The sequence below is a fragment of the Salmo salar genome, chromosome ssa01, assembly GCF_905237065.1.
Source record: "Salmo salar chromosome ssa01, Ssal_v3.1, whole genome shotgun sequence".
NCBI classification, from domain to species: Eukaryota; Metazoa; Chordata; class Actinopteri; order Salmoniformes; family Salmonidae; genus Salmo; species Salmo salar.
In genome coordinates this window covers 132,552,366-132,577,530 of record NC_059442.1, presented here as the reverse complement: position 1 = coordinate 132,577,530, position 25,165 = coordinate 132,552,366, and the positions used below count along the sequence as shown (strand labels likewise).

The following is a 25,165-nucleotide window of genomic DNA, read 5'->3' as shown; positions in this document are numbered from 1 at the left end:
GTATCTCTACTTGCACATTCATCTTCTGCACATCTACCATTCCAGTGTTTAATTGCTATATTGTAATTACTTCGCCACCATGGCCTATTTATTGCCTTAACTTACCTCATTTGCACTCACTGTATATAGACTTTTTGTTTTCTTTTGTTCTACTGTATTATTGACTGTATGTTTTGTTTATTCCATGTGTAACTCTGTGTTGTTTGTGTCGAATTGCTATGCTTTATCTTGACCAGGTCGCAGTTGCAAATGAGAACTTGTTCTCAACTAGCCTACCTGGTTAAATAAAGGTGAAATAAAAAATAAATAAAGAATATGTTTGTGTGTGTGTGTGTGTGTGTGTGTGTGTGTGTGTGTGTGTGTGTGTGTGTGTGTGTGTGTGTGTGTGTGTGTGTGTGTGTGTGTGTATATGAATGAATGAATGAATGAATGAATGAATGAATGTGTGTGTGTGTGTGTATATATGAATGAATGAATGAATGAATGAATGAATGTATGTGTGTGTGTGTGTGTGTGTATATATATATATATATATATATATATATATATATATATATATATATATATATATACACATGTATATGTGTGTGTATGTATGTATGTATGTGTGTATGTATATATGTATGTTTGTGTGTATGTATGTGTGTGTATGTATATATGTATATATATATATATATATACACATGTGTATGTGTGTGTATGTATATATATATATATGCAGGTATGTGTAAGTGAGTGCTGTTTTTTTTGCTTTGTCTTTGTTGTTGTATCTCTTAATATGGGTGAAAATTGTAAAATTCCAATACAAATACTGTTACAAAAAAGATAGTACATCTGTAGGCAGCTATAGTTTTTATTGGATGAAATTCAAATAGATTTCATCCTCGTCTTCGGGTCGCAGAAAAACCCTATTTAAAATGTTATACCGTGAACTAAATCTATCAATCAAACTCAAATCCGAGCATGATGTAAATCAAGATTTGGTAAGGACACAAAAACAACAGTATAGTTTACTCCCTACCAGCGTTTGAGAGGTGAGATGAATGGTGCAGTTTTAGCGTGGGTGTTCCTCTAGTGAGGCAGCGCTGCACGGCTTCTACAGCAGGGCCATGGTGGAGCACAGCACTAATGATGCTGTTCCTCAGTCTGGGTAGGAAGGAGAGGCAGCAGCCCAGCCGCCTCTATTTCTACACTGAGATAGAGATAGAAATGCTTTGGCTGGAGCCTGCTGTCTGACTGACAATAACAACACACCCTGTTTGTCCTTCTCTCTCTCCTTCACTTGTCTCGCCTTCGCTCTCTCTCCCACTTTCCAGAACTCTCTCTGTCTCATCGCTCTCTCCAACTCAGTCCCTCTCTCCATCTTTTTCTCTAGCAGTCCCTCTCTCCAACACCCCCTCTCAATCCCCTTCTCTCTCTCCTCTAATCTACTGTCATGTTGCAGAGCGAGAGCACCTGTGAGCTTTGGTGCAGGGACTGCAGTGTATGGTTGTATGAGTGTGTCAGTTAAGAACAAATTCTTATTTACAATGACAGCCTAGGAACAGTGGGTTAACTGCCTTGTTCATGGGCAGAACGACAGATTTTTACCTTGTCAGCACGGGGATTCGATCTAGCAACCTTTCAGTTACTGGCCCAATGCCCTAACCACTAAGCTACCTACGTATGTGTGTGGTTGTATGTGTGTGGTTGTATGTGTGTGGTTGTATGTGTCTGGTTGTATGTGTCTGGTTGTATGTGTGTGGTGTTATGTGTGTGGTGTTATGTGTGTGGTGTTATGTGTGTGGTTGTATGTGTGTGGTTGTATGTGTGTGGTTGTATGTGTGTGGTTGTATGTGTGTGGTTGCATGTGTGTGGGTTGGTTCCCTTGTAGATGCTTTTACCAGACAAGCTTTGTGCCATGATGGCAACCTCTTCCTTGTCAATGCAAAACTTTCCTTCACAACAGCTCAAAATCATACAGCTTCGTGTCAAGATGACAGTTTCATTTTTTTCATATCTACACTGGTATATATAGTAGCTCTATGTGTGTGATGTGTGGAATAGGTATGTTCAACCCTGGTTTCAGTTTATTTTAAGACAGTATGTATGTGTATGCACATGACAGAGAGGGAACTCAGAGTGCCTGTGAGTGCAGGTGCAGGGATGTGATTATGTGTAGGTGTGTTCCAGTGAGTGCAGGGATGTGTGTGTCTCTAAGCCCTGGGATTAAAGAGGGTAAATGCTGTGTGATTGCTACCTGTTGGCTACAGAAAGAAGTCAATTTCCCCCATCGGCAGCTGAGTACAGCCAATCAGCCGACGGCTGCTGTGTGTAATGGCTGTGGAGCCCGAAGCAGCAGACTTCAGTTAGAAACAGCCTCTCCACTCTGGGATTCACCATTCAACCTCTACATGAAGGAGGGCTAAACACTCCACACACACACACCGACACACATAACACACACACACACACACACACACACACACACACACACACACACACACACACACACACACACACACACACACACACACACACACACACACTTCCTTCCTTTGAGATCCCTTGCAGTTGAGTGTGATTTCCCTCCAGGTATCACGGGGTCTGGGTTGTGGTGTGGGTCCGGAGATGGCTGAACAGGCCGATCCGTGACCTGCAGATCCATTCTCAGTGGGTCAGGGATGGTCATCCTGTGGACAGGGTTTGTGGTAACACAGTATGTGGTCCAGGATGTTCGCACCGTATCGCAGGGTAGGGATGACCGCAACTTTAGGGGGTCCCTCTGGTCGCGGTGCGCCGGACAGGGTGTCGCTAGGCAGACTGTTTAGGGCACCTTTTCTAGCCTCCTCCACATTCGGGGTGAGCAGAGTGGCTCCTTGCGGGCTGCTCAGTGGCAGCTACAGCTGCTGCCTAATCCGAGTGCATGATAACCTTGTAATAGCTGCCGCCTTGGTGCTGGGTTGTGACAAGGAGCTAACACTAGCCCGCTCCACTCGCCCTTCCAATTTCCCAAGGACTTTGGACGTGTGGTGTTGTGGCACAGTTTCAGTTCAGTGCATAAAGATATTTACGTTCGGTGTCTGTTACACCCCAGTTACAGCACAGGGCTTAGCCAGGGACAGAGCCCGGGTCCAACGGCAAAGCAGGAACCGAGACGATTGGGAGGCTTGAAGCGCCGTACCAGAACCCCGTTTTTCCAGCACGTTTCCAGGAGGGTTCAGACAGGCCTTGGCGGTAACCACGGCGGCCCGGATGAGCAGCGCAGTGGCGTCACCCACCATACTTCACCCTGTCTGGCAATCCTGTACTTTGTCTGTTCCCACCTCCCACGTTGTGGACGAGGGGGTGTTTTTTCATGTCAAAATGAAAAGTTCTCTATTTGTTGTTCTGCGCTGGTAGCTCTACGTGTGTGTGGTGTGTGATGTGGAATAGGTATGTTCAACCCTGGTTTCAGTTGATTTTAAGACAGTATGTATGTGTATGCACATGACAGAGGGGGAACTCAGAGTGCCTGTGAGTGCAGGTGCAGGGATGTGATTATGTGTAGGTGTGTTCCAGTGAGTGCAGGGATGTGTGTGTCTCTAAGCCCTGCGATTAAAGAGGGTAAATGCTGTGTGATTGCTACCTGTTGGCTGCAGAACGAAGTCCATTTCCCTGATTGGCTTAATACAGCCAATCAGCCGACGGCTGCTGTGTGTAATGGCTGTGGAGTCCGAAGCAGCAGACTCCAACAGACAGCCTGCATGGTTTCTGTGCTCACACACACACTTGGTCTGATGTCTTCGACATATCCTGTCCAGGGTGTGTGTATGAACCATGTATCCAGCTGCTGCTACCACATGGTTCTTGAGAGACGGGGCGGGGGTGAGGGTGAGGGTGGGGGTGAGGGTGGGGGTGAGGGTGTGGAGGAGTTGCGTCAGACATAAGGGTTTAGCATCAAACCTGATTCTCACTGTCTCTGTGACTCTGATAATGATACTGACCGATGTACAGAGAAACAGTCAAGAGAGAAGAAAAGGGAAAGAGTGGAGATAAGGACAGAGAGAGAGAGAGAGAGAGAAGAAAGAGAGAAAAGAGAGAGAGAGTGAGTGAGAGAGAGAGAGGGAGAAGAAAAAGAGAAGAGAGCGAGAGAAGAAAGGGAGAGAGAGCGAGTGAGTGAGAAGAAAGAGAGAAAAGAGAGAGAGAGAGAGTGAGTGAGAGAGAGAGGGAGAAGAAAGAGAGAAGGGAGAGAGAGAGAGAGAGACTAGTGTCCGTCTCCGTCTCTGTTATGTGTCAGTCTTAATGATCCAGTTTGGACTCTCTCAGACAGAGCCTCAGCCTATGCAGCAGTGTGTATGTATGTCACAGGGCTACTGTGGCCTTATGGGCTTCTGTTATACAATAGCATCTCTTTGAGTTTAACAAGACTGTCTCTCTATGCTACAAAAATCCTGTCCTCATTATGCGTGGTTGTGTCTGTGTCAGTGAGGGTGTATGTGTGTTTTCTAGGAGGGATTATAATGAATAATTCATTTACTTGATTTTCTGAAAGAACTGAGTACCCGTAGGGTGAGAATTTGAGTGTGTGTGTGTGTGTGTGTGTGTGTGTGTGTGTGTGTGTGTGTGTGTGTGTGTGTGTGTGTGTGTGTGTGTGTGTGTGTGTGTGTGTGTGTGTGTGTGTGTGTGTGTGTGTGTGTGTGTGTGTGTGTGTGTGTCGTCTGTTCGACCTCAACCATGTTGATATTTTGTTCATGGATAAAGGTTTGGTCCCAGTTGATTACTACCCGCTTAACCTTCCACTCCCACCCCTGGGTTGGGAAAATGTTGTCCACAGGACACACACACATATTCTAACCCAGATAAGCACACGAGACACACATTCAAACTGGTAGTTTCACTGACCAGAGTTCTCGTCCACCCTCTCCTCCACTGTGTGTTCTTTCTGGTGGACCCACTCGCTGTTACACTTGAAGTAGATCTGTGTGGCGGGCGTGGCCTTGCAGTAGAGATTGACAGGTTTGTTCTTGACAATGTACGCCTCCTCTGGCTCCATCAGGAACACTGGAAGGGGTTCCGGGGGGTCCGAGGGGAAGGTCTCTGGTAGATCACCCAATCCCATGAAGTCATCATCATCTCTCACTGCAGAGAAAGATAGAGGAGGGAGGGAGAGAGAAGTGAGTATAAGAGGGAGGGAGGGAGGGAGGGAGGGAGGGAGGGAGGGAGGGAGGGAGGGAGGGAGGGAGGGAGGGAGGGAGGGAGGGAGGTGGACATAAAACAAGGCAACAGTGTGTTATTACCATCATCTTTGCATGGGATTATTGTATACCACTCTGCACACTGTGTCATCCCTATCATTTGATAGTATGGAATGTTTACACAAGTGCATTTTAAAGCCCAGGAAGTTTCTGGGATTCCTCCCAGGCAGACAGGATTTAAGGACCGGCCTGGCTGGCCTAACCACATGCAGCTAATGCTGACTCTACTGCCAGGGAATGGGAAGGGAGAGCAGAGGAGAGGAGAGAAAATGAGAACCAGAGTCCATGGGTTGAGAGGGAGGAGGAGGCCAGGCTAAACGTTCTCTCACACACACAGCCGATCTTACGACGACCCCAGGCTTTTGGCCCCGTTTAGTCCATTCCTGGGATAGTTCAGCTGCAGACAGATATACGCTTCCCTGTTATTACACCTGTCTTTCATCCCATACTGTCTTAAATGACACATGCAGGGGAGCGCACACGCGCACACACACACAGGAGAGCACACACACGCACATGAACACACACGCACACACACACACACAAACTCCGGCTAAGTTACCGACTCTTTAAAGAGAGAGAGATGAAGCCAATTCTCCACTCCATTTATTACCTCCAAAACTGTTCTATTCTTACCATTGAACCGGTCGACATCAATTATATAGAGAGAGAGAGACAGAGCGAGAGAGAGAGATACGGAGAGAGATAGAGAGAGAGAGATGGTGAAACAGAGAGAGAGATACGGAGACAGAGAGAGAGAGAGAGAGAGGGATGGCATAAAGGTTTATCAGCGTCATCAGTAATTCTTCGCTGTCCCTTAATCTCTCTTCTCTCTCTCTCTCTGGTGTGCGGACATGCTGGAGCCTTGTTGTCTGACAGAAGCTGCCAGGTCCCCCTGACAGACGCTGCTGCAGTCTGAGTAGTAAATAGTGCCTGTGTGGATATCTATCTGTCTCTTCTAGCTAATGTCGAAATGTTATCTCCGCTCTCTCTCAGCCACAGATTGGAGCTGATCGCTCAGAAAATAAAGGCTGGAGGAGCCCTCAATCATCCATGCGACCAGGTTAGTGTTTGTGTGCGCGTCCAGAGCAGTGTGTCTGCTTTTCATCACCGTAGGCGCTAAATCACTCCTCGCTCTCCTCAGCTCTTGATCTGGTGCTAATTGAGGAGTAGCAGTAAACCCTGAGTGACCTCTAACCCCTAGCTGTGACCTCTTTTCCTCACAGGTGTGTGTGGATGGATTGAGTAGTCAGCACTCAGCACGACAGGCGGGAGAGACGAGCTGTGTTGAGTGATGGATTAATTCATTTCCATATTTATTTTAATGGCTTATAACTACACACACTTTCCTCCCCAAGGGCAGTCACTATTTTCCATTAGGGCCATGGCCCACTCTATACCCAGGCCCAAGGACCCTGACACAGAAACAGTGGAAGAAAAGCCAGGAAACTCATTAAAGACTGTGTTAGCCTCCTTTCACACTTCATTCCCACTATCTCTCCATCTCTTTTGTTCCCTCGCTCCCTCTCTCTTCCCACTGTGTCTGACTGTGGGGTTGGGAGATCAGAAACTAGCATCAAAGAATTCAATGTTGTTGCACACACACACACACAAAACTCTCGAATTCAAAAACTTCCAGAGCGCAAGAAATAATGAATATAAGGGAATGAAACCAGCCCTCCAGTGCAAAAAGAAACCACATGACAAAATGAAAGACCCTGACTCTTACCCAATCTGCTGGGCCCTCTCCTTCCCCCTCTCTATTCCCTTTTCTATCTCTCCCGCTCTCTCCTTCCCCCTCTCTATTCCCTTTTCTATCTCTCCCGCTCTCTCCTTCCCCCTCTCTATTCCCTTTTCTATCTCTCCCGCTCTCTCCTTCCCCCTCTCTATTCCCTTTTCTATCTCTCCCGCTCTCTCCTTCCCCCTCTCTATTCACTTTTCTATCTCTCCCGCCCTCTCCTTCCCTGTCTCTATTCCTTTTTCTATCTCTCCCGCCCTCTCCTTCCCCCTCTCTATTCCCTTTTCTATCTCTCCCGCTCTCTCCTTCTCACTCTCTATTCCTTTTTCTATCTCTCCCGCCCTCTCCTTCCCTGTCTCTATTCCTTTTTCTATCTCTCCCGCCCTCTCCTTCCCCCTCTCTATTCCCTTTTCTATCTCTCCCGCTCTCTCCTTCTCACTCTCTATTCCTTTTTCTATCTCTCCCGCTCTCTCCTTCCCCATCTCTATTCCTTTTTCTATCTCTCCCTCTCTCTTCTTCTCCCTCGCTGCTCCAACGCACCAACAGCGTACAGTGTAAGTAAGTTGTCCTCACACTCAAGTCTCAAGTCTATAACGTCGCAGCATGGCTATATCATTACAGTGGGCTAAATTTGTTTTCGCTATATAGTGCTAGCCTAGCATTGTGCTCGGTGGGAGTTGGGGAGTGAGGGGGTCAGCCCCCCTCCCCGTCTACGGGGCCTCATTCTGGGGTAGCGATCCCGTAGACGCTGTCGCCTGACCTTGGTGCTTTGATGGTGACGGAGGCCCAGTGGGATGGACTGCTATCACCACGGTGATCTGAGAGCCAGACTGCACCCTGTTACGCCTTCAGGCTAGAGCGCTACAGCTGACACTGAGGCTCCCACCAGAAAACAGTCGCGCTGGACGTGCGAGACAGGAAACACAACTCTCAGACAGAGAGAAGAATTCAACCTTGACAGGAAAAGGAAAGCAACTGTAGCTAGACTTTCAACTCCAAACAACAGCTAGCTAATCGCCTGTAACCACCATTTTGGCTGTCTCTAATGGTGTTGCATATTTCTAAATGACTGTAGAACTTATTGGCATACTCATTGGGTTCAAAGGAATTATGCTTGGAAACGGTTGTTTTGTTTAGAATTATGACTTTCCTGTAATCATTTATTTAATAAGCTATATGTCTGAACTGTTTTATATGCAATATAGATTTCCCCAAGCTTTTCCAAAGATTTTAATCTGATATTTTAAATTGCTTCCATATTTTAAACTGTTTAATTTTTTATAAACTATCTCCTAGCAGCACTTTTATTCAAATGCTATTTTGTTCCATAATTGGAGAGTTTTTCTCATTTGTATTGTGCGTCGTATTACTGAATATTTCAAGACCCCAAATGAATATTACTTGAATATTAACTTTAAACTTGCACATCCCCCACAACGTAGAGTACACTGTAAGGAATAAAACGAAATATTACGTGTGTTTTGGAGGGCAATGAATGCGTTGGATTGTGTTACAGTAATTCACAATTTACCTGCCTATTACACAGTACATAGGCTGGGCATTACGAACATATATTCTTAAACATTAATTCCTATTCAGAGCGAAGAACGTGCTCAGATGATGTACAGTGTCTTCAGAAAGTATTCATACCCCTTCACTTATTCCACATTTTGTTGTGTTCCAGCCTGAATTCAAAATGGATAAAAAAAAATATAGAATTCTCACCCATCTACACACAATATCTCATAATGACAAAGTGAAAATATATTTTTATACATTTTTGCAAATTTATTGAAAGTGGAATACATAAATATCTCATTAGCATAAGTATTCACACCCCTGAGTCAATACATGTTAGAATCCCCTTTGTCAGCGATTACAGCTGTGAGTCTTTCTGGGTAAGTCTCTAAGAGATTTGCACACCTGGATTGAACAATATTTTCACATAATATATTTTTTAAAATTCTTCCAGCTCTGTCAAGTTGGTTGTTGATCATTGCTAGACAGCCATTTCCAAGCCGGTATCTTTGTAGTGACTGGGTGTATATATACAAGATCCAAGGTGTAATTAATAACCATGCTCAAAGGGATATTCAACGTGTAATTTAATTATTATTTTTTTTATCCATCTTCCAATAGGTTTCCTTCTATGGAGGCATAGGAAAACCTCCCTGGTCTTTGTGATTGAATCTGTGGTTGAAATTCACTGCTCGACTGAGGGATCTTACAGATAATTGTATCTGCTGGGAACAGAGATGAGGTAGTCATTCAAACATCATGTTACCCACTATTATTGCACACAGTCCATGCAACTTATTATGTGACTTGTTAAGCACATTTTTACTCCTGAACTGATTTAGGCTTGCCGTAACAAAGGGGTTGAATACTTATTGACTCAAGACATTTCATATTTTAATTAATGTGTAAACATTTCGAAAAACATCATTTCCCATTATGGGGTATTGTGTGTAGGCCAGTGACACAAAATCTCAATTTAACAAATGTTAAATTCAGGCTGTAACACAACAAAACGTGGAAAATGTCAAGGGGTGTGAATACTTCCTGAAGGCACTGTAAATCTGAAGCGCAGAGAAATATGCCATGGAAGTCCGTGTAAATGTCAAATACATTCACGGTGAAAAGAAAGGCAGATGCCTCAGCAACCGCCCAGCCAGAGAGATGAGTGGCTACCACAGTACAGACACACTGTGTGTGTGTGTGTGTCATGTGATACAGTCAGCAGATCAAGGACAGACGACAGATGATCACACGGTGACAGGCCCACATTAAAATGCAACCTGACATAAAACACACATCAGGACGCCACACACGCCGACGCCAGCTGACGTCGTCAAATGTCTACCTTCGAACACGGGCCCGTACCAGCGCAACCTCCGTACACACCTCAGCCCATCCATATCAGACACGAGGTCAGGGGCGAGACACACTCGTCCAGCGTACAGACCATGTGTCCTGCAGGCCTTTAGTTCAGAGAGACCTCAGTGATAGATTGACGGATAGCGCCATTGAAAATGGAAAAGTCCGTCCAATAAAGACAGGTTTCCCTGTGCTGCTAGACGCTTCTTTGTGTATCACACAGACATTCAGTGGCATTTCTTACCTTGCAGCAGTGAAATGTCCCTGTGTGTCTGTCTGTGGGGAGTAACTGAAGCAGACTTCAGTGGGTCTCTGTCACAACAGGACACACTGACTACTGCACATCAAGGGATTGCTTTGTGGAGGGAATGGTGTATTTATGCAGACAGTATCCCTCCTCTCTTAGGAATACCACTTTGACATGCACGAGTAGTCTGAAGATGCTCGGTTTTCCATGCGCCCTTTGGGAAGCGTCAGATACGTCCTCTTAGGACCATCAATGAGAGAAACAACAGTATGATCCTTTTTATGCAGGATTTATTTGTGAGGTGTCTGAACATGACTCCATTTTGTTGCCACTGTGTTCCTGTTTGAGCCTACTGTATCGCTCAACTAGGTGAGCGTATATAACGTGCCTCTGTTGGTCTGGGAATGTGCATTTTTTTCCCCCTATGTGTCTTTCTGTGGTGTTGCCGTATATTATATAGTTGCGCTGTATGTGTGATAACAGCTGGTGAATGCTCCTCCCTCACACCAGATAAGCACTATTCTATCCGTGCGCAACCAGATTTATTGTCCCCAGGAAGGCACTCTATCAACTGGGCCGCTTTTTTCCCCTCCATCATGGAAGAGTCAAGCGTGAACACGAATGAACACAGACATAAATCTTCACCCCTCCTTTTCCTCTCTACTTCTGCTCTCCACACACCCCTCTTTTCACTCACTTCCATGATACATTCTCTCCTCTCCTACTGTCCTCCACTCCTTCCTCTCATCTCCACTCCTTGTTTCTGTCTGCCCATTTCTCTTCCGATGTTAACGACAAAAGGGTACACCATGTAGTGAGCAGGGGAGCAGGACAAAAGGAATTTCCCCCTGAGGAATGTGCAACAGAAGGGAATGCTTTTAGTGAAATCCAATGGGCCTATGAGGTGATCTATATAGGACTTGTGTAAGACCACACAGTCACGCAAAGTGTCACAAGACGGTGTGCACTGTCAATCAGAGCCGCCTATTCATGTGTTCCCAGCACATCTCCCCATTACATTGATTGAACATAAATCAATGCTTAAGACTCTCTTCAAACAATACTGGCCTGTATTGGATTAAATAAAGACCCAGACTGGTGACTCAAATCTATATGGATGACTCTGTTCTCACAAACACAGAAACATTAAAACAGTACCATAAACAACACACACACACACACACACACACACACACACACAACGGATGCACAGTGCACCATGCACTAAGCTATCTACTTTCATCTTTCTCATCTTCTTCCCCATATACACTAATGTAGACAGAGAGCGAGAGAGAGAAAGAACTAGATCTTCACCCCCCCCCCCCCCACACACAGATATTGAGTAGCATTACAGGCCCAGTGACCCCTCCCTCCCCTGTGCTCTCTATTGAAGAGTGCTAAACATACTCATATTTCATCCCCTGGGACGGAGAGACAGAAAGAGACAGAGAGGTGGAGAAGAGAAAGAGAGGGTTAGAGAGGGGGAGAGAGTGGGCATGAGAGTTGGGGGGAGAGAGAGGGTTAGAGAGAGAGGGTTAGAGAGAGAAGGGGGCTAGTGAGTAGCGGGGAGAGAGAGAGAGGTGGGGGAGAGGGAAAGAGGGTTAGAGAGAGAGGGCTAGAGAGTAGGGGGGAGAGAGAGCAGTGGGGGAGAGAGAGAGAGAGCTAGAGAGTAGGGGGGAGAGAAGTGGGGGAGAGAGAGAGAGAGGGTTAGAGAGAGAGGGTTAGAGAGTAGGGGGAGAGAGGGAGGTGGGGGAAAGAGAGAGAGATGGTTAGAGAGTAGGCGAGGAGAGAGAGTGGTGGGGGAGAGAGAGAGGGTTAGAGAGAGAGAGACGCTAGAGAGTAGGGGAGAGAGAGAGAGGGTTAGAGAGAAAAAAAAAGAGATAGAGAGTAGAGGTCGACCGATTATGATTTTTCAACACCAATACCGATACCGATTATTGGATAGTCAAAAAGGCCGATACCGATTAATCTGCCAATTTTTTTCTTTTTTTCTTTGTAATAATGACAATTACAACAATACTGAATGAACACTTATTTTAACTTAATATAATACATCAATCAAATCAATTTAGCCTCAAATAAATTATGAAACATGTTCAATTTGGTTTAAATAATGCAAAAACAAAGTGTTGGAGAAGAAAGAAAAAGTGCAATATGTGCCATGTAAGAAAGCTAACGTTTAAGTTCCTTGCTCAGAACATGAGAACATATGAAAGCTGGTGGTTCCTTTTAACATGAGTCTTCAACATTCCCAGGTAAGAAGTTTTAGGTTGTAGTTATTATAGGAATTATAGGACTATTTCGCTCTATACGATTTGTATTTCATATACCTTTGACTATTGGATGTTCTTATAGGCACTTTAGTATTGCCAGTGTAACAGTTTTGCTTCCGTCCCTCTCCTTGCTCCTACCTGGGCACAAACCAGGAACACATCGACAACAGCCACCCTCGAAGCAGCATTACCCATGCAGAGCAAGGGGAACAACTACTCCAAGTCTCAGAGCAAGTGACGTTTGAAGCGCTATTAGCGCGCACCCGCTAACTAGCTAGCCATTTCACATCGGTTACACCAGCCTAATCTTGGGAGTTGATAGGCTTGAAGTCATAAACAGCGCAATGCATTGCGAAGGGCTGGTGGCAAATGCACGAAGGTGCTGTTTGAATGAACGCTTACGAGCCTGCTGGAGCCTACCATCGCTCAGTCAAACTGCTCTATCAAATCATAGACTTAATTATAACATAATAACACACAGAAATACGAGCCTTAGGTCATTAATATGGTCGAATCCGGAAACTATCATCTCGAAAACAAAAAGTTTTTCCTGTCAGTGAAATACGGAACCGTTCCGTATTTTATCTAACGGGTAGCATCCCTAAGTCTAAATATTCCTGTTACATTGCACAACCTTCAATGTTATGTCATAATTACGTAAGATTCTGGCAAATTAGTTCGCAACAAGCCAGGCGGCCCAAACTGTTGCATATACCCTGACTCTGCGTGCAATAAACGCAAAATGACACAATTTCACCTGGTTAATATTGCCTGCTAACCTGGATTTCTTTTAGCTAAATATGCAAGTTTAAAAATATATACTTCTGTGTATTGATTTTAAGAAAGGCATTGATGTTTATGGTTAGGTACAGTCATGCAACGATTGTGCTTTTTTCGCAAATGCGCTTTTGTTAAATCATCCCCCGTTTGGCGAAGTCGGCTGTCTTTGTTAGGAAGAAATAGTCTTCACAGTTCGCAACAAGCCAGGCGGCCCAAACTGCTGCATATACCCTGACTCTGTTCGCAAGAGAAGTGACACATTTTCCCTAGTTAAAATAAATTCATGTTAGCAGGCAATATTAACTAAATATGCAGGTTTAAAAATATATACTTGTGTATTGATTTTAAGAAAGGCATTGATGTTTATGGTTGGAGCAACTTGTACCTAAGCGATTATATGCAACGCAGGACAGGCTAGATAAACTAGTAATATCATCAACCATGTGTAGTTAACTAGTGATTATGATTGATTGATTGTTTTTATAAGATAAGTTTAATGCTAGCTAGCAACTTACCTTGGCTTCTTACTGCATTCGCGTAACAGGCAGGCTCCTCGTGGAGTGCAATGTAAAGCAGGTGGTTAGAGCGTTGGACTAGTTAACCGTAAGCTTGCAAGATTGAATCCCCGAGCTGACAAGGTAAAAATCTCCCTGAACAAGGCAGTTAACCCACCGTTCCTAGGCCGTCATTGAAAATAAGAATGTGTTCTTAACTGACTTGCCTAGTTAAATAAAGGTAAAAAATAATAAAAAACTAAAAAAATTGCCCAAATCGGCGTCCAAAAATACCGATTTCCGATTGTTATGAAAACTTGAAATCGGCACTAATTAATCGGCCATTCCGATTAATCGGTCGACCTCTAATAGAGAGTAGGGGGAGAGAGAGAGAGAGGGTTGGAGAGAAAAAGAGAGAGATAGAGAGTAGGGGAGAGAGAGAGGTGGGGGAGAGAGAGAGATGGTTAGAGAGAAAAAGAGAGAGATAGAGAGTAGGGGGGAGAGAGAGAGAGAGTAGGAGGGGAGAGAGAGAGAGAGGTTTGGAGAGAAAAAGAGAGATAGAGAGTAGGGGGGGAGAGAGAGAGGTGGGGGAGAGAGAGAGAGGGGGTTAGAGAGAGAGGGGGTTAGAGAGAGAGGGGGTTAGAGAGAGAAAGAGGTGGGGGAAAGGGAGGGTTAGAGAGAGAGAAAGAGAGAGAGAGGGCTAGATAGAGAGAGAGGGGGCTAGAGGGTAGGGGGAGAGACAGAGGTGAGGGAAAGAGAGAGAGGGCTAGAGAGTAGGGGAGAGAGAGCAGTGGGGGAGAGAGAGAGAGGTGGGGGAAAGAGAGAGGGTTGGAGAGAGAGAGAGAGAGAGGGCTAGAGAGTAGGGTTGGAGAGAGAGAGAGGTGGGGGAAAGAGAGAGAGGGTTAGAGAGAGAGGGTTAGAGAGAGAGAGGGCTAGAGAGTAGGGGGGAGAGAGGTAGGGGGAGAGAGAGAGATGGGGGAGAGAGAGAGAGGGTTAGAGAGACGCTACACCGCTACAGCAAACTGGAAGTCTTCCGACTAGCTTGGAAAGACAGTACCGTGCAGTATCGAAGAGCCCTCACTGCTGCTCGATCATCCTATTTTTCCAACTTAATTGAGGAAAATAAAAACAATCCAAAATGTATTTTTGATATTGTTGCTAAGCTAAGTAAAAAGCAGAATTCCCCAAGAGAGGAAGGCTTTCACTTCAGCAGTGATGAACTCATTAACGTCTTTGAGGAAAAGATCATGATCATTAGAAAGCAAATTACGGGCTCCTCTTTAAATCTGCGTATTCCTCCAAAGCTCAGTTGTCCTGAGTCTGCACAACTCTGCTAGGACCTAGGATCAAGGGAGACACTCAAGTGTTTTAGTACTATATCTCTTGACACAATGATGAAAATAATCATGGCCTCTAAACCTTCAAGCTGCATACTGGACCCTATTCCAACTAAACTACTGAAAGAGCTGCTTCCTGTGCTTGGCCCTCCAATGTTGAACATAATAAACGGCTCTCTATCCAACGGATGTTTACCAAACTCACTAAAAGTGGCAGTAATAAAGCCTCTCTTGAAAAAGCCAAACCTTGACCCAGAAAATATAAAAAACTATCGGCCTATATCGAATCTCCCATTCCTCTCAAAAAATGTTGAAAAAGCTGTTTCGCAGCAACACACTGCCTTCCTGAAGACAAACAATGTATACGAAACGCTTCAGTCTGATAGCACTGAGACTGCACTTGTGAAGGTGGTAAATGACCTTTTAATGGCGTCAGACCGAGGCTCTGCATATGTCCTTGTGCTCCTATTCCTTAGTGCTGCTTTTGATACCATCGATCACCACATTCTTTTGGAGAGATTGGAAACCCAAATTGGTCTACACGGACAAGTTCTGGCCTGGTTTAGATCTTATCTGTTAGAAAGATATCAGTTTGTCTCTGTGGATGGTTTGTCCTCTGACAAATCAACTGTACATTTCGGTTTTCCTCAAGGCTCCATTTTAGGACCACTATTGTTTTCACTATATATTTTACCTCCTGGTGATGTCATTCGGAAACATAATGTTAACTTTCACTGCTATGCAGATGACACACAGCTGTATATTTCGATGAAACATGGTGAAGCCCCACAATTGCCCTCCCTGGATGCCTGTGTTTCAGACATAAGGAAGTGGATGGCTGCAAATGTTTTACTTTTAAACTCGGACAAAACAGAGATGCTTGTTCTAGGTCCCAAGAAACAAAGATATCTTCTGTTGAATCTGACAATTAATCTTGATGGTTGTACAGTTGTCTCAAAAAAAACTGTGAAGGACCTCGGTGTTACTCTGGACCTTGATCTCTCTTTTGATGAACATATCAAGACTGTTTCAAGGACAGCTTTTTTCCATCTATGTAACATTGCAAAAATCAGAAACCTTCTGTCCAAAAATGATGCAGAAAAATTAATCCATGCTTTTGTCACTTCTAGGTTAGATTACTGCAATGCTCTACTTTCCAGCTACCCGGATAAAGCACTAAATAAACTTCAGTTAGTGCTAAACACGGCTGCAGAATCTTCACTAGAACCAAAATATTTGACCATATTACTCCAGTGCTAGCCTCTCTACACTGGCTTCCTGTTAAAGCAAGGGCTGATTTCAAGGTTTTATTGCTAACCTACAAAGCATTACATGGGCTTGCTCCTACCTATCTTTCCGATTTGGTCCTGCCATACATACCTACACGTACGCTACGGTCACAAGACGCAGGCCTCCTTATTGTCCCTAGAATTTTTAAGCAAACAGCTGGAGGCAGGGCTTTCTCTTATAGAGCTCCATTTTTATGGAATGACCTGCCTACCCATGTGAAAGACGCAGACTCGGTCTCAACCTTTAAGTCTTTATTGCAGACTCATCTCTTCAGTACGTCCTATGATTGAGTGTAGTCTGGCCCAGGAGTGTGAAGGTGAACGGAAAGGCACTGGAGCAACGAACCACCCTTCCTGTGTCTGCCTGGCCGGTTCCCCTCTCTCCACTGGGATTCTCTGCCTCTAACCCTATTACAGGGGCTAAGTGACTGGCCTCCTGGTGCTCTTCCATGCCGTCCCGAGGAGGGGTGCGTCACTTGAGTGGGTTGAGTCACTGACGTGGTCTTCCTGTCTGGGTTGGCACCCTTGTGCCATGGCAGAGATCTTTGTGGGCTATACTCGGCCTTGTCTCAGGATGGTAAGTTGGTGGTTGAAGGTATCCCTCTAGTGGTGTGGGGGCTGTGCTTTGGCAAAGTGGGTGGGGTTATATCCTGCCTGTTTGGCCCTGTCCGGGGGTATCGTCGGACAGGGCCACAGTGTCTCCCGACCCCTCCTGTCTCAGCCTCCAGTATTTATGCTGCAGTAGTTTATGTGTCGGGGGGCTAGGGTCAGTCTGTTATATCTGGAGTATTTCTCCTGTCTTATCCGTTGTCCTGTGTGAATTTAAGTATGCTCTCTCTAATTCTCTCTCTCTTTTTCTCTCTTTTTCTTTCTTTCTCTCGGAGGACCTGAGCCCTAGGACCATGCCACAGGACTACCTGGTCTGATGACTCCTTGCTGTCCCCAGTCCACCTGGCCGTGCTGCTGCTCCAGTTTCAACTGTTCTGCCTGCAGGAACCCTGACCTGTTCACCGGACGTGCTACCTGTCCCAGACCTGCTGTTTTTAACTCTCTAGAGACAGCAGGAGCGGTAAAGATACTCTGAATGATCGGCTATGAAAAGCCAACTGACATTTACTCCTGAGGTGCTGACCTGTTGCACCCTCGACAACCACTGTGGTGATTATTAGTTGACCCTGCTGGTCATCTATGAACATTTGAACATCTTGGCCATGTTCTGTTATAATCTCCACCAAGCACAGCCAGAAGAAGACTGGCCACCCCTCATAGCCTGGTTCCTCTCTAGGTTTCTTCCTAGGTTCCTTCCTTTCTAGGGAGTTTTTCCTAGCCACCGTGCTTGTACATCTGCATTGCTTGCTGTTTGGGATTTTAGGCTGGGTTTCTGTATAGCACTTTGTGACATCAGCTGATGTAAGAAGGGCTTTATAAATACAGTTGATTGATTGATAGAGAGAGAGAGAGAGAGAGTGAGAGGGTTAGAGAGAGAGAGAGCTAGAGAGTGGGGGGAGAGCAGTGGGGGAGAGAGAGAGGGTTAGAGAGAGAGAGGGCTAGAGTTTAGGGGGAGAGAGAGAGTTAAAGAGAGAGAGAGAGAGATAGAGAGAGAGAGAGAGAGAGAGAGAGAGGGCTAGAGAGTAGGGGGAGAGAGAGAGAGAGGTGGGGGAAAGAGAGAGAGGGTTAGAGGGTTAGAGAGAGGGTTAGAGAGAGAGAGGGCTAGAGTTTAGGGGGAGAGAGAGAGTTAAAGAGAGAGAGAGAGAGAGAGAGAGAGAGAGAGAGAGAGGGCTAGAGAGTAGGGGGAGAGAGAGAGAGAGGTGGGGGAAAGAGAGAGAGGGTTAGAGGGTTAGAGAGAGGGTTAGCGAGAGAGAGAGGGCTAGAGATTAGGGTGTAGAGAGAGGTGGGGGAGAGAGTTAGGGTTAGAGAGTGAGAGAGGGCTAGAGAGTAAGGGGAGAGAGAGCAGAGGGGGAGACAGAGAGAGAGAGGGTTAGTAGGGGGAGAGAGAGCAGTGGGGGAGAGAGAGCAGAGGGGGAGATAGAGAGAGAGGGTTAGTAGGGGGAGAGAGCGCAGTGGGGGAGAGAGAGGGTTAGAGAGAGAGAGAGGGCTAGACAGTAGGGGGAGAGAGAGGTGGGGAAGAGAGAGAGTTAGAGAGTTGGGAGAGAGAGAGAGAGAGTAGGGGGGGAGAGAGAGAGAGTAGGGGGAGAGAGAGAGATATATTGTGAGGGGGAGAGAGAGAGTAGGGGGGAGAGAGAGAGAGTGGGGAGAGAGAGAGAGTAGGGGGGAGAGAGAGAGAGAGTAGGGTGGGAGAGAGAGAGAGTGGGAGAGAGAGAGAGAGAGAGAGAGAGAGAGAGAGAGAGAGAGAGAGAGAGAGAGAGAGAGAGAGAGAGTAGGGTGGGAGAGAGAGAGAGAGAGAGAGATAGATTGTGAGGGGGAGAGAGAGAGTAGGGGGGAGAGAGAGTGGGGAGAGAGAGAGAGAGAGTAGGGTGGGAGAGAGAGACGAGAGGGGAGGGGGGTAGGGGGACACACACACTCGCTATACTCCAAAATTAAAACTCAGAAGGCAACATTGTTAACAGCGTACACCTCCCCATCGATCCCAGAGCAGAGTCATTCCATTACAGCCCTGTGTTAACCGAGACTGTAGAGAGAGAGAGAGAGAGGGAGAGAGACGGGAGGAGAGGAGAGAGCGTCCACACGAGTCGTATTAACCAAATGAATAATTCAAATCGGGTGCTTTCTACAGAAGTCCAATTCATGCGTCTTATCTTTAACAGAGTAAGTGATGTAATTGCAAAAATGAATCTGCACAAATTGATTTAGCCTACCTCAGCAAGGCAGGGCGCAAGGCAGGAGAGCTGCAGCAGTAGTGGGGTGGGAGAGTGGGCCTGGAGATAAGCGTAGAAAATGTGCTAAATGAGAAATGGACATGCTCTAGATAAACTTCCCTCTGTTTCTCTCTCTCTCTCTCCCCTCCCTTTCTCTTTATTCTCTTTCTTTTTCTCCCTCCATACTCCTCTTTCTCTTTCCTCTCCCCATTTCCTTCTCTCTCTCTAAAAATCTCTTCTCTATCTCCTTTTCTCTCTCCTTCTCTCTCTCCCCTTTCTGTCTCCATTCTCTCTCTCCTCTCTCTCCATTCTCTCTCTCCCTTTTCTCTCTCCATTCTCTCTCTCCTTCTCTCTCTCCTCTCTCTCCATTCTCTCTCTCCCTTTTCTCTCTCCATTCTCTCTCTCCTTCTCTCTCTCCTCTCTCTCCATTCTCTCTCTCCATTCTCTCTCTCCTTCTCTCTCCTTCTCTCTCTCTTCTGTCATTCTCTCTCTCTTTCTCACTCTCTTTCTGACTCTCTTTCTCACTCTCTTTCTCACTCTCTTTCTCACTCTCTTTCTCACTCTCTTTCTCACTCTCTTTCTCACTCTCTTTCTCACTCTGTCATTAAAATGCGTTTCATTAACCCAGGGCAGATCTCAAGATTCCTACAGGTCAGGGACAGAAATAGAAAAACTACCCAGCACAAACAGCCAGCTGAAAGGACTAAAGACACAATTATGACCACCTCGGTCTACCTTTTTTTCTTTGCATTCAGCATTTCATCTCCCCCCCCCCTTTCCCTTTCTCTAAGTCTACATTCAGCCCTCTATATAGTCCTTGACCCTGCCCTTCACCCACTCCAGCTCTCAAGCCATTCTCTGGCAGCAGGCAGTCTTTGCATGCCAGAGCTTGGCCTGTGTCCCATGGCATCACGTTGCCAGAGGTGACAAGGTCACGGTGGTCAGACAATGGCCTTGTCTGTAGTTTAGCACAGGACAGGGAATGAATGGTTCTGAGAGACTGTAATGGCTGATGGCTGAAGAGATGCCTGAGTGATCTCCCTAACACAAACAGACAGACAGACAGACAGACAGACAGACAGACAGACAGACAGACAGACAGACAGACAGACAGACAGACAGACAGACAGACAGACAGACAGACAGACAGACAGACAGACAGACAGACAGACAGACAGACAGACAGACAGACAGACAGACAGACAGACAGACAGACAGACAGACAGACAGACAGACAGACAGACAGACAGGCAGGAGGACACTGGAGGGCCTAGACACACAGCGCGACTTCCACTCCCTCATTTCATTCCTGGGACCTTCCTCAAACCTGCTGGGACCATATGCCACAGGGAACAACACAGGAAGACTGATTCATAACCAGCACAGTCAGCAAAGATACTCATTGAAATATACAGCAAGGTTTAATTCTGCATTCTGTGCAGAGAGAATGCAAGGCCATGCCACGCAGTCTCCTCTTTCTTCTATGGGATGTGATATGAACTGTGGTAGAGATGAAAAATGAATTCCCAGGGTGTCATGGAAACAGAGGCTCACTGTACTGTTGCAAGAGGTGGCAAAAAAAAGCCTGCTGGGCTACCCAACCCTCACCTTTCTGCAAATCTCCAGGTAAATAACGCTCGATTGACGCATTCAGCATCAGATTTGTTACAAGGTCAGAATTATTTTGGCCAAAGGGGTAATATTGGAAATATTGTTGTTGTTGACAGATTGAGATTGTATTTATGTGTGTGTGTGTGTGTGCATTCTTGTGGGGTGAGTGGTTATACAATTGGATTCGGAAATTATTCAGATTCCTTCACTTTTTCCACATATTGGTACGTTACAGCCTTATTCTAAAATGCATTAAATAAAAAAGGTGTCTCATCAATCTACAAACAATTCCCCAATTTTTTTTAAAGACATTTAAAAATATATATAATTTAAATACCTTATTTACATAAGTACTCAGACCCTTTGCTATGAGACTCGAAATTGAACTCAGGTGCATCCTGTTTCCCTTGATCATCCTGGAAATGTTTCTACAACTTGATTCAAGTCCACCTGTGGTAAATTCAATTGATTGGACATGATTTGGAAAGGCACACACCTGTCTATATAAGGTCCCACAGTTGACAGTGCATGTCAGAGCAAAAACCAAGCCATGAGGTCGAAGAAATTGTCCGCAGAGCTCCAAGATAGGATTATGTCGAGGCATAGATGTGGGGAAGGGTACCAAAACATTTCTGCAGCATTGAAGGTCCCCAAGAACACATTGACCTCCATCATTCTTAAATGGAAAAAGTTTGGAAACACCAAGACTTTTCCTAGAGCTGGCCACCTGGCCAAACTGAGCAATTGGGGGAGAAGAGTCTTGGTCAGGGAGGTGACCAAGAACCCAATGGTCACTCTGACAGAGCTCCCGAGTTCCTCTGTGGACAACCATCTCTACAGCACCCCACCAATCAGGCCTTTATGGTAGAGAGGTCAGACGGAAGCCACTCCTCAGTAAAAGTCACATGACAGCCCGCTTGGAGTTTGCCAAAAGGCACCTAAAGGAGTCTCAGACCATGAAAAACAAAATTCTCTGGTCTGATGAAACCAAGATTGAACTCTTTGGCCTAAACGCCAAGCATCACGTCTGGAGGAAACCAGGCACCGCTCATCACCTGGCCAATACCATCCCTAGAGTGAAGCATGGTGGTGGCAGCATCATGCTGTGGGGATTCTTTTCAGAGGGAGGGACAGGGAGACCAGTCAGGATTGAGGGAAAGATGAGATCCTTGATGAAAACCTGCTCCAGAGCGCTCAGGACCTCAAACTGAGGTGAAGGTTCACTTTTCTACAGGACAACGACACTAAGCACACAGCCAAGACAATGCAGGAGTAGTTTTGGGACAAGTCTCTGAATGTCCTTGAGTGGCCCAGCCAGAGCTGGACTTGAACCCATTCGAACATCCCTGGAGAAACCTGAAAATAGCTGTGCAGTGACGCTCCAGATCCAACCCGACAGAGCTTGAGAGGATCTGCAGAGAAGAATGGGAGAAACTCCCCAAATACAGGTGTGCCAAGCTTGTAGCGTCATTCCCAAGAAGACTCAAGGCTGTAATCGCTGCCAAAGGTGCATCAACAAAGTACTGAGTAAATGGTCTGAATACTTATGTAAATGTGATATTCCAGTTTTTATTATATACATTTGCAAAACATTTTAAAAGCCTGTTTTTGCTTTGTCATTATGGGGTATTGTGTGTAGATTGATGAAGGATTTAAAAAAAAAATCAATTTTAGAATAAGGCTGTAACGTAACAAAACGTGGAAAAAGTGAAGGGGTCTGAATACTTTCTGAATGCACTGTATACTGCTGTTCATACATGTATAGAAACATATATTTGCCTTTTCCTCTCATTGTCTTCTCCTATCTTCCCTTTTCTCGTCATCCGCTTTCTTCCATTTCCCCGTCGTTATTTTCTCCCCCTTTCTACTGCAGCTCCTTCTTTCCCATCTCTCTTTCTGCACTTCTCTCCTCTCCTCTCCTTCCCTTGCTCTCTGGACAAAAAGCCAATTTGGTGCTTGATTGGAGAATGATGCTGCTACTTACAGAGTCCCTCCATCAGTGGCGAGAGAGGAGAGGAGAGGGGGAAGAGAGCAGGAAGAGAAAAAGCTCAGGAGGAGTAGTGGCTCCCTGGGGGGCGCTGTAGCCATGATGGGTGAGCTGTCAAACGCCCCATTGTCCAAATTACCCAGCAAGCACTGTGTCACCACCCGGGACTAATTTACGGTGCTGTGTGGCACAGCCATCGTTCTGAGAGAGAGAGAGACTGGGAGGAGGATAAATACGAGGAGGTACAGTGTAAGAGCCCTAGGTTATGTGACGCCCCTCACAGAGACTCTACAGGATGGAAGCCAAATAATCTCTCCTCTTGCTCTACAGGTCTCCTTCTCAACCCTTAGCACAGCGTCTACTGCCGTGTACACTGGCTACAGCAAACAGCAGGTCAGGTTGCTCTCTGTTCAATGTGCTTCATTACAGAGCTAGCCAGCCTCTCTGACGCATGTCACTGCCTCAATGACTAGCAGAGACGAAAGCTGGTCTCTGTCTGTGCATGGTAACATCCTCAAATAATGAACACCACCCACTCACGCGTACAGTAACCAGTAGGTCTACACAGTGTTGCTGCTTTAAAGTGTCCCTCCATTGTGGACAGATCTGGTTCCAGGCTTGCCTGCTACTTGGGCCTAATTATGGCTGTAGCCACGGTACCCTCCAAAAACAATGGTGCCCCTGCTACTCCGGTCTCCTCTTGTCACATTCCTGGGTGCCCAGGGGCAGACGGGGGCAGCACCCTACCCTGGCGTGGGCTGCCGAGGGAATCGGATGCTGTCAGAGGAGACGAGTCACACCCTCTAACCCCTGGCTGTGCCCAATGACTGCAGGTGTAACACACAGAGCTCTAATTGGCCCAGAGCAGCAAGAAGAGCGATACTGAGAAGGCTTGAGGAACACAAAGACAGGGAGAGAGGGACAAACAGACCCTGAACACTGCCTATTTCATATTATATTCACAAATATTTGTATTTTTCAAATCTAATTTTTATTTAACTAGGCAAGTCAATTAAGAACAAATTCTTATTTACAATGATGGCCATATCCTAAACTGGATGACGCTGGGCCAATTGTGCCACGCCCTATGGGACTCCCCCAATCACGGGCCGGTTGTGATACAGCCTGGAATCGAACCAGGGTCTGCAGTGACCCTCTAGCACTGAGATGCAGTGCCTTAGACTGGGGAGCCACTCGGGAGCCCAAATATACCGTATTCAGGACAAATATTTTATCATGTATAATCCAGTTTCACAAATACGTTCAGGTCATAATATACACTGCTCTGATATTCCAATACCCAACATAATAGCCATTTCTCTAATATTTGTTGAGAGTTTGGTCAGTAATTTATCTGCGAAAGACTCGGTAATATTTTACCAAGAATTCGTCTCTGTCTTGGAATGTTCTAATTCAACTATTTATATTCTCCTGTGATATATAAACAGTCTGCTAGGCTCCCTCTCTCTGTCCTCATGCAGCCGTCTCTTTTAGTATTCAGGGCCATAGTGTATACTACACACTATTAGCAAATCAGAGGGCTAAATATCGGAGAAAACGGACAATGACCAATTCGGTCCCTGCGTCAATCTTGACCCTGTGAAGATATAAGAAAAGCAGATAATAGGAAGACTCAAACAAAGCAGGAGACCAAAGAGAACACACAGAAACACAGTCAAATGCACACACACATAGACAGAAGTAGGCTACGCTACACACATAGACAGAAGTAGGCTACGCTACACACACAGACAGAAGTAGGCTACGCTACACACATAGACAGAAGTAGGCTACGCTACACACATAGACAGAAGTAGGCTACGCTACACACATAGACAGAAGTAGCCTACGCTACACACATAGACAGAAGTAGGCTACACTACACACATAGACAGAAGTAGGCTACGCTACACACATAGACAGAAGTAGGCTACACTACACACATAGACAGAAGTAGGCTACGCTACACACATAGACAGAAGTAGGCTACGCTACACACATAGACAGAAGTAGGCTACGCTACACACATAGACAGAAGTAGGCTACGCTACACACATAGACAGAAGTAGGCTACGCTACACACATAGACAGAAGTAGGCTACGCTACACACATAGACAGAAGTAGGCTACGCTACACACATAGACAGAAGTAGGCTACGCTACACACATAGACAGAAGTAGGCTACACTACACAACAGACAGAAGTAGGCTACGCTACACACACAGACAGAAGTAGGCTACGCTACACATAGACAGAAGTAGGCTACGCTACACATAGACAGAAGTAGGCTACGCCACACACACAGACAGAAGTAGGCTACGCTACACATAGACAGAAGTAGGCTACGCTACACATAGACAGAAGTAGGCTACCCTACACACACAGACAGAAGTAGGCTACGCTACACACATAGACAGAAGTAGGCTACGCTACACACATAGACAGAAGTAGGCTACGCTACACACACAGACAGAAGTAGGCTACGCTACACATAGACAG

General features: G+C 45.8%; 1 protein-coding gene across 3 annotated transcripts in view; it reads right to left on the bottom strand.

Annotated features, from left to right (window-relative positions):
- Nucleotides 1-25,165, bottom strand: part of unc5cb (unc-5 netrin receptor Cb) — a 170,680-nt gene that overhangs the window by 73,500 nt on the left and 72,015 nt on the right. For all 3 annotated transcript variants that reach the window (XM_014130023.2, XM_014130002.2, XM_014130008.2), the window contains exon 2: nucleotides 4,864-5,100. In XM_014130023.2, the coding sequence (XP_013985498.1) occupies nucleotides 4,864-5,100 (237 nt within the window). The remainder of the gene's footprint in view (nucleotides 1-4,863; nucleotides 5,101-25,165) is intronic.